The following is a 9,009-nucleotide window of genomic DNA, read 5'->3' as shown; positions in this document are numbered from 1 at the left end:
CTCGAAGAAGATTAAAAAAAAAAAGAAGATAAAAGTATTTCTACCCTAAGATTTTGGAAACCATGAAGGAACAGTCACTGCTGAGTCTATTAGTCAATATAACTTTGAAACATTGACAAATTGTGCTATGAGGAAATGCATGTTTCTAGAAATAACAAAATATATTCATTAATTCGGCAATCTAAAGAATATTGGTGTAAACAGTTCACAATTGCCTGCATCTCAGTTCTCTCACTGGAAAGCAAAGAACACAAGTAGTTTTAAAAGTTGGAATAAAAGCTGAGAATACAAAATGAAGCAGTAAGAACACGGCAGAACACTTACCCTAACCCTGTACATTGATGTAACAGATGCAGGCAGAACAGCAGGTGCCTCTTTGGAAGGGGACAAGTATTGGCGATCCAGTGAGGATTTTCTCCTACTTGGAAGGATTTACTGTAACTTCTTATTTTTTCAACTGGAGTCACAAACCATTGCTTAAATTATGATTAACATTTATTTAGTTGAAAATATGTGCATTATCTAAATTTACCTACATGAATGGATAAATGATATGGATTCAGTTTTATTGATAATTTAATATAGATTTATCTATATATAAATGAAAGAATAATCCCATAGAGTACAAAATAGAGTACATACAGAACACTTGCTGAAATAAATACATGTCAATTTATTAAACTTCTATTTCAGTTTCTTTTTGAAAGCTCTTATCTTGGGCAGTCAGATTTGTTAGCTGTGGCTCTTCTGACATTCTGCTTAGAGGATATAGTCTGAATGTAGAATTCTAGAAGTCAGATTGGGTAAGAAGACTGGAGAAATGAAAATTCACTATTTATATGTCAACTAATTCACATTTGTTTCCTGCCTTCAACTATGCCTAATGTCCTTTCATTCAAAAACTTTTTGGAACATTACATTTAGATTTTAAAACTCCCATTTAAATATTTATTTATTTATCTATGTACTGGGTAGGAAGAAGCTATTGCCAATTACTTGGAATAAGGATAGAGTTTTGAGGAACCAATTCTTAAACAAGTTTTCAACCAATCCTCCAGTCTCCTTTTCAGAAGACACTAGTGCTACTAATTCCTGAATCTTTTATAGATTTCATGATTCAAATCATATTACTTCTTCCTCCTTCTAGCTTGAGATTCATATTTCTCAGATATATCAGGAAAATTATCATTTACCATCTGCTTTCCAACTTCCAAAACTTGTGCTGCCTTTTCTCTCTCTCCTGCTTTCTAGTTGCTTTATACCACTAAAAAAGATCCCTTTGTTTTTGTTTTTAGTGTGGTTGACTACATACTTTCAAATCAATAATTTTGGCCAGAGGTATCTTTTCTAGTGGTCTCTCACCAACAACAATCATATTTACCAAGCAGTATTTTTAATAAGCACAAATTGTGTTAGAGCTCTAATTAGAATGGAAATACAGAGTGCCTGGAATGAAGGATTAGATTTAAGAAAATAAAATTTATTACAGAGAGTTTCATCAAACATGTATGAGGAAAGTTGACCTCTTGTTGGAATTAATGTGCTTACAGAATTGGAAAAGTTGTGGCATTCTATTTTTAAGAATAGAGGCAAGCAGATTTAAAGTTTAAAAAATGTGGACTCATTAGTCTTAGATTGCCTATGAATATAATAGGAACAGTTGTCTCATCAAGAAATCTTGAACAGCACTGGGAACTGAGAAAAGAGTTAGAACTGCTTTGATTTTTTAGAGGAAAAACATTTGTTTTTGATTTAATGCACTGCCCTCTCTCCAAGCACTTTCAAGTATCTTTAAAGATACCTAGACACATGATGATCTAGTCTCCATGAAATTAACTATGTTTTAATGAATCCCCTATGAATCCATCTACTTGAAGTCATTGAAGCAAGTTGCCCCACAGCTTAAGCATGTTTCAGACTGGAGTCTATTACTTTTTTCTCAATAGACAGCATGATTTAAGAATATTGAGAAGTAAGCTAGACAACAGTTGATTTTCCATCTGCCTCTGATAATGTAAATACTGTTTTCCAAAACAATTCTCTAGAAAACTGATATCATAAGATGTTGGTTAGTACTGCACGATAAAGAAATCACTTTGGTCCTTTAAATTTTGTTTCTTTATGTATATAGGGAAAAAATGAATATATTTTTATAATTGTTTTTCTTATACCATGATCTGCCTTTTTGAAATGGAGCGCCATACACAAAAATTGCACAAATAACAAAACAAATCACTTGACTTATAAAATATGGCCTCAAGTCTCAGTTCTCAATGATATAACATTGGCCAAAATGGAGCCACTGACTATGGATTTATTTATTTTTTTTAGAGATTTATTTTTATTCAAAACTGGGGTTGAGGCCAGATGCACGGGAGGGTGAGAGGATTCACCAGTGACAGAGCTGGGAACCAAACAGGCAGACTGATGAAATACACTACTGAGGGGAGCAGCGGATGAGACAGGAGAGGTCTGCCTCGCCAAGTGGGATTCTCGCCAACTGGCCAGGATAGAACTTGCGCTGCAAAGGCTGAGGACAGCTTTGCAGTGCGGCGCTCAACAGTCTGTGCCACCAGGGAGGCCCAAATTATGGATTTATTATCTATGTTTACATACCTTGTAATTAAAATTTTGAAAAACATTGGTCATACTTTTAAAAATTTTTCTTCTTAATAAACTATATAGTAAATATTTAATCTTCCTCATTTGTTTCATGATTTTTATTGTTTGCTTTGTGGCAAATATGAGATTTTTTCCCCAAGCCTCTAGAAAGCATAAAATCAGGCTAGGAAGAGAAAAGACATAGTTTTAATTACGAAGAGATACATGATGTAGTGCTATAGTGCATTTGAGATAATCAAGTCGTAAGGGTTGAGAGAAGGAAGAAGTTGCGGTGGGTTGATGTAGTTGGGAAAGATATTGAGGAGGAAAGATGGTTTGAAATGTGGCTTGAAAGATGGAAAATATGTGTTGAGAGAATATCTTCCATGGGTCTCTCATGCTTTTATATGTCTTAATAGTGGGCCAAGAATGTAATACCATGACAGCTTTTAACCCAGGGCATTTCTCAGGGATGTATTTGCAGCCAGCAACCTTGATAGGTAAAATAATCTTCTTGGACAAAGCATAAGCTTGATTACTATTGCCTTTATAATGGTAGTTATGATGCTCTGTGTTCTCTCCAATAATGCACCCACCCTGTAAGTAGATATCTTGTAGGATTAGAGAGCAAAGGGAATCAGAGTAAACATGTTGCTCTTACTGTTTACTCTGCTGTAATTAATACAGTTTTGTCATTGGTCCAGAAATTTCATATCTTCTGACATCTTCCAAGACACAGCCTCTTCAGACACAGCCTCTCCTCACAGCCAGGTGGATCCCAGCTGACTGAGGAGATATCCACGGCGTGGCAGACCTCTCCTGTCTCGCCTGCTGCTCCCCTCATCAGTGTAATTCAGTCAGTCTGACTGTTCTGTTTCTGCTCTGGCTCTGGTGAATCCTCTCACCTGTACCCCAGCCCTTGTATGCATAAATAAAGAAATCTTTAAAAAAAATAAAGTGTTAGTAGGGCAAAACCAAATCCCAAAAAAGACACTGGGATAATAACAGAAAAGAGAATCAGTTCATAGAAAACTTGTGACTGAGACTTTCATGTTTAATTGCTATGGTAGAGAGGCTACAAAGCTTGATTAAATTAGAAATTATATATAGGATAATACTGAAAATTAAGGCTAGACAGGATGGAATGGGGAGCAGGTAGAGGTTAAGAACTTTGAGTGACAGTGCTATGGACTAATATTTGTGTCCCCTCCAAATTCTTAATGTTAAAACCTAATCCCAATGTGATGATATTCGGGAATGGGCCTTTGGGAAGTGTTTAGGTCATGAGGACAGAGCCCTCATAAATGGGAATAGTGCCTAGTAAAAAAGACTCCATGGAGATCTGTCACCCTTGCCACCTTCTGTAATTACAACGAAAAGACAATCATGTAGGAAGCAGGGCCTTGGCAGACATCACCCTGATGACTTGACCTTGGACTTCCCAGCCTCCAAAGTGGTAAGAAATAAATTTCTGCTGTTTATAAACCACCCAGTCTATGGGATTTTATCATTGCTTAGTTCCCCGATGGGACTAAGAGAGACAGGCAAGGGGAGTTAAGTTATACCTGGTATTTCAGCCAAGTACCATGATAAGCATGAGGTATATCGTTTTTTTTTTTAAAATTCACAAAAAGTGCCAAAAACTTGGGGGATAAAAATGAACCACAATCTAATATCCCCTGATATCCTCAAATTATCAAGCAACAAAATTTTTTCTACAGAAATTGTCATTCTCATTAAATTAATTGCATCCTTTCCATTAGCAAATTGCATAATGACTAACTTCAAAAGCTACCTTGAGTATCTCTACTTTTTCTATTTTCTTCACCATCAACCCAGTTCAAGTTTCACTCTTACCTATTTACACTGTCTTGGCCTCCTGGTTAGTCTCTCCATTGTGTCTTGGTTTTCTCTCTTCCCACATCATCCCTTCCCTACAGGAAAAGCAGATCAATCTTCCTAAAATGGTCATAGGATGAAAACCAATATCCCGTGCACGACAATTTGTCTCTTGCTCCGTTTCCAGTCACCGTCAAAGCTTCCCACTCACATACTGTCACACATACTCTCCCTAAAATGCTCTACTCTACAGAGATCAGCTACTCACAGACTTCCCCAACCTCTTTCCACCCTTATGTGAATCAGGTCACAATTTCTATTTCTTTATTTATTTGTACAGCATGGGTTTTATCTGACATCCCCACATGATGCTGTGTAATGACTACACAGGAATTCATAACAGTATCCTTTCTCTTTGGGGGTAAATTTGAAATTTACCATAAAAAACATCTTTAGGGCCTCCCCGATGGCGCAGCGGTTGAGCGCTGGGTTGCGAAGCTGCCTGCAGCCTCTGCGGCGCCGGTTCAATCCCCGGCTGCTCTTCGGCCACCATAGGAGGGTCCCGCATGGCGCGCAGACCTCTCCTGCCGCCCGCTGCTCCCCTCAGCAGTGTACTTCGGTCCTTCTGCCTGCTCTGCTCCCCACTCTGGCTCTGGTGAATTCTCTCACCCTCCAGCACTTCTGACTGTACCCAATGCTTGTATAAATTAATAAATAAATCTAAAATAAAAAAAAGATAAAAACCATAAAAGTTTTAAAAAAAAACTTTAACTTTTCCCTTGATCCTACAAACTAAAAATAATAGGCTTTGCCTGTAATTATCTTAAACTAGTTTTTCAATTTTAAAAAATTTTCATGATTAATTTTCCTATTTTTGATTAGCAACCACTCTGGAGCCACAAAATGCCAGGTAAAACTCTAAATTTTTATTTCAAATATAAAATTATGTTTCCACAGTTTGGAAGCCTTAAAAAAAAGCAGTCATCAACAAAACAGAATTTTTTTCAAATGAAACTCAAAAGAACTTTTTTCCCATTCATTCATAAAGTCATACAGTGTTGTCTTAAACTTGTGCCTCTTCTACATTAAAAGTAGAAGCCACATCGCCCATCTTTCTCGTGTTAACATATTTCTGCAACATGCTATAGTATGGCTCCTCTGAATTCAAAGTATAGAGTGGTGAAATAGTTTTCCAGTCTTGACCACTTGGAGTCTTGTGATGTGGACGTGAGCCCTCAAAGAAACATTTAACATTCTCATTTGCCAATTCAGTTGCATTCTTTCTGGATTCTTTTGTAAGGCTCTTCTTCTCCTCAATCACATAGATGTTCTTAAATTTCAACTGCCAAAAACTAACTGGAGATCTGCAATAGTGTATAGATGTACCAATCATTAGAATGAGGATAACCACAGCTATCAGGATCCAGCCAGCCACCTTAGGAAAACAAACAGAATAGCAGTTTAGTTATATCTATATCGATATCTATATAAAGTTTGTTAATCCCCAGCTAATTATGTCTTAATCCCTTAAGAAATAGGAGTGGCATGACCTCCAGAACCCCTTTCTTTGTACAGCTGATTGCTAGATGAATCAATTCTATTTCAAGTCATTGCAAAAACCCAGGGAGACCTGAAACTCCAAGTATGCAATTTTGGCAAATCCAGTGAAACAAGCATTGCGCTTCAAAATCCCACAAGCAGTGAGGGACAGTGGCTTTACATGCAGACCCACTTCACTGTAATAATTCTGCCTTCTGGATGACTCCTTGTATTCTCTCTAAAGGGTGGCTGTGAGAAGATTCAGGAGGCAAAGTGTAAGGCTGCTCACACCCCCCAACCCCCATGCTCTGCCCCTTGGAAGAGGTAATCTACAACACTTTTAAACTCACAGAAACCATCTAAGGGTCCTTAAGGCCAGTTAAAAAACAAAGAAGCCTTCCAGAGCAAAATTGTCAACAGCTAACTAGACCACTTGTTGCATCCCCTGCACCAGAAGCCCCTCATGCCTTCTTTACATACTCTCAAATGGCAGCAGAGGGGAAGGCTTTCTAAGAACGCCTTGCTCTGCTGTGACCCAGCGACCCGGAATAAAACTTCCTTTGCAAAAACACCCAGTGGTTCAGTCTTTGGCTTTCTGAGCCCCTAGCCACTATCCAGCTCAGGTCGATAAGAAAAGGACTTAACGGGCTCTCTGGCACAGCCTCACTACACAGGTACCTTTCCTCCTTTTCCTTCATTTTATTTAAATATTCTCCTTTCAACTCAGTAGAAGCAAGTAAGTGTCCGGGTTTGTCTTCAGAGTCTTATACCTGGAGAAAAGGCACCGATTCTGCCTCACAGGTCAGCCTAGCACCCCATCTCCTGAAGCCCGTCCCCTCCACTCCTCCTGCCCACTTCAGTGCCAGCTCCCCACCTGTGACTGGGCCTTGAGCACCTTCAGGAGGTCCTGCAGGTCCCAATCTTTGTTCCGCAGACAGTGTATCTTGGGCATCAACATGGAGCAGTTGGCTTCCAGACAGGGCAACTTGGGCATTAACGTGGAGCAGTTGTCTCTGCGGCCAAGGCACAAGCGCCTTGCTAAGGAGGGGATCCCGCTGGCGGAGCACTCGTAGAAAGTGCCCCCAAGCAGCCCCACAGCCACCCAGGTGAGAGGGGCAACCAAAGCGTTGGCACTGATCCACAGGAACTTCTTGCAGTTCTGGCACCCACAGGTGCACGACTGGCTGCGGTCCCACCTGCAGCAGCCGGTCATCAGGCGCCAGGTGCGTGTGTTCAGCACGTAGCCCAGGAGGAAAAGCGCCAGTGCAGGCACCAGCAGGAAGACCATGCCATAGGGCAGGTTCCAGGTGGGGTGGCAGGGGCACTGGAATATTGCAGTGGAGAAGATGCGCTCTCCGCCTGCGGTCAGCAGGCTCACCAAGCCATATTCCAGCTTGCTGCCATGCTTGAGCCATTTGGGAAACTTCTCCAGGATGTTCTTAGCCCAGGTTTTCATTTCAAGTCAAAACTGGGTGCTTTTGCCTCTTTGCTGCTTCAACAGTGGTTTGGGTGGACTGGAGTCTGGGACTTCCTGCTCTTAGCAAAAAAGCAACTTTGTGAAAGAGAAGAGGGCTTTACACGGTTTCAATTTTTTTTTTTTTTTTTTTTTTTTTTTGCAAGCAAAATCAGCTCTGGCAGACAATCAGAATCAAGCACATACTGTTGACTTCTCCACTAGCCACCCATTTTTAGAAGAATATACCACAGGTGACCTTGAGTTATAGGGCAGGGAGAGGGATAGCCAGAAGCCCAAACCTGCCTGCCCTAAAATAGGTTCTGCCATCCACTGCATTAAGACAAATGCATAGACCTTTAATGGAAAGGAACTTCTATACAATTAGTGTGCAACACAGAAAAGTCAAAGAAGGTAGTTTCCAAACCAAGCATCCAAAGTCACCTACCCCTTTGTGGGTAATTGTACCACTAAACAGGTTGAGTCCAAAGCAAGGCCTGAAAGCCATGCACAAGTCTAAAGCACCTTCTGGGAGGGACCCACAGAAAAGGGTCAGAAGCAGTCAGACAAGTCTGGGAGGAAAAGAGCAAAATCAAAATTAAGATAAAAGCTGCCAGTGTTAACCTCCCCATGGGTCTCTCACCCATGTATCTTTCACCCAATCTGTCCAATTTGTTACAAAGCAACCCCAGTATAAAATGGGTTGCCTGAATGTGGGTCCTCACCTGCATGCTTAAAGGGAGTTGACAGCTAAACTGCAAACACACACAAAAGATTGATAAAAGGTCTATTTATAAGGGAAGGGAAAATGGGGAAATGAATGACTCAGGGAGAAAAAGAGGGAGATAACTTCATAAATGCGTCCTACCCGTTCCATTGACCTGGAATCCCAATGATCTGCTGAGCTGGTGAAAAGCTGAACGTGCCTCGTGGCCAAGAGAGAGACCCCGGTCACATCAGCTGGTTCAGTACTCAAACAGAGAATGTAGTTGCTTAACTCCATCCTCAGATTCTCACAACCTTCCCTTTGGTAATCATGGGATTTGTAGTTCCCAGTGTCTTGATGGAGTGGGGTGGAGTCCACAAAGCAGTATGGAATTTGCTCAGGACAACCTTTCCCACTAACAAATCCAGGACCAAGAAGCAAGCACAGTTTTTTCACATGTCTCTCTGCTTCTTGTACCTTCTTCAGGCCACCTTCTAGCTCTCCATCCTGCTTCCCACTCAGTGTCCTCTCCAGCTTCTTCGCCTCCCTACTCAGCTCCACCCTCCTTTGGGTGGGGCAGGAAACCTGGAACCTCCCCTTTTCCTGGGGACCCCTCTGTTTTACTTGCACTCTGGATTTAGGAATTCTGACCTTGCTCCATTGATTCATTTGTGTCCACCAAACTGCAAACTGGGTCTTTCCTTACTGTTCCTGACCCAGTGCAACAATGCAATGGAAACAATGCTTTTCACTTGTGCAAGTTGGGAACAATTCTATTTCCTCTATTGAAGCCACCCTGCTTCCTAAGCCAAGTCCAGGAAGACCAAATATTTTTTTAAAAAACACTGAGCATTTATGGGAAATATTCAAT

At 40.6% G+C, this 9,009-nt stretch overlaps 1 protein-coding gene across 1 annotated transcript; it reads right to left on the bottom strand.

The window, feature by feature from the left end:
* Positions 1-5,503: 5,503 nt before the first annotated feature.
* LOC119251510 (calcium homeostasis modulator protein 6-like) lies at positions 5,504-7,435 on the bottom strand. The gene is made up of 2 exons (XM_037518768.1): positions 6,854-7,435; positions 5,504-5,875 (listed from the first exon to the last, which is right to left on the bottom strand). Exons 1-2 carry the CDS (start codon positions 7,433-7,435, stop codon positions 5,504-5,506), a joined length of 954 nt encoding a protein of 317 aa, XP_037374665.1.
* Positions 7,436-9,009: the final 1,574 nt, after the last annotated feature.

The sequence above is a fragment of the Talpa occidentalis genome, unplaced genomic scaffold (genome assembly GCF_014898055.3).
Source record: "Talpa occidentalis isolate TD23 unplaced genomic scaffold, MPIMG_talOcc4v2.1 talOcc4.2, whole genome shotgun sequence".
NCBI lineage: Eukaryota > Metazoa > Chordata > Mammalia > Eulipotyphla > Talpidae > Talpa > Talpa occidentalis.
Note: the sequence above shows the minus strand (reverse complement) of the source record. Positions and strands in the feature narration are given on the sequence as shown.

What these genes read in the sequence shown, in the direction of transcription:
- LOC119251510 (XM_037518768.1), bottom strand. Translation starts at nt 7,435, where the DNA reads ATGAAAACCTGGGCTAAGAACATCCTGGAGAAGTTTCCCAAATGGCTC. An exon ending in TGCTCAAGGCCCAGTCACAG is followed by an intron (nt 5,876 to 6,853) that starts GTGGGGAGCTGG and finishes TGTTTTCCTAAG; the next exon opens with GTGGCTGGCTGGATCCTGAT.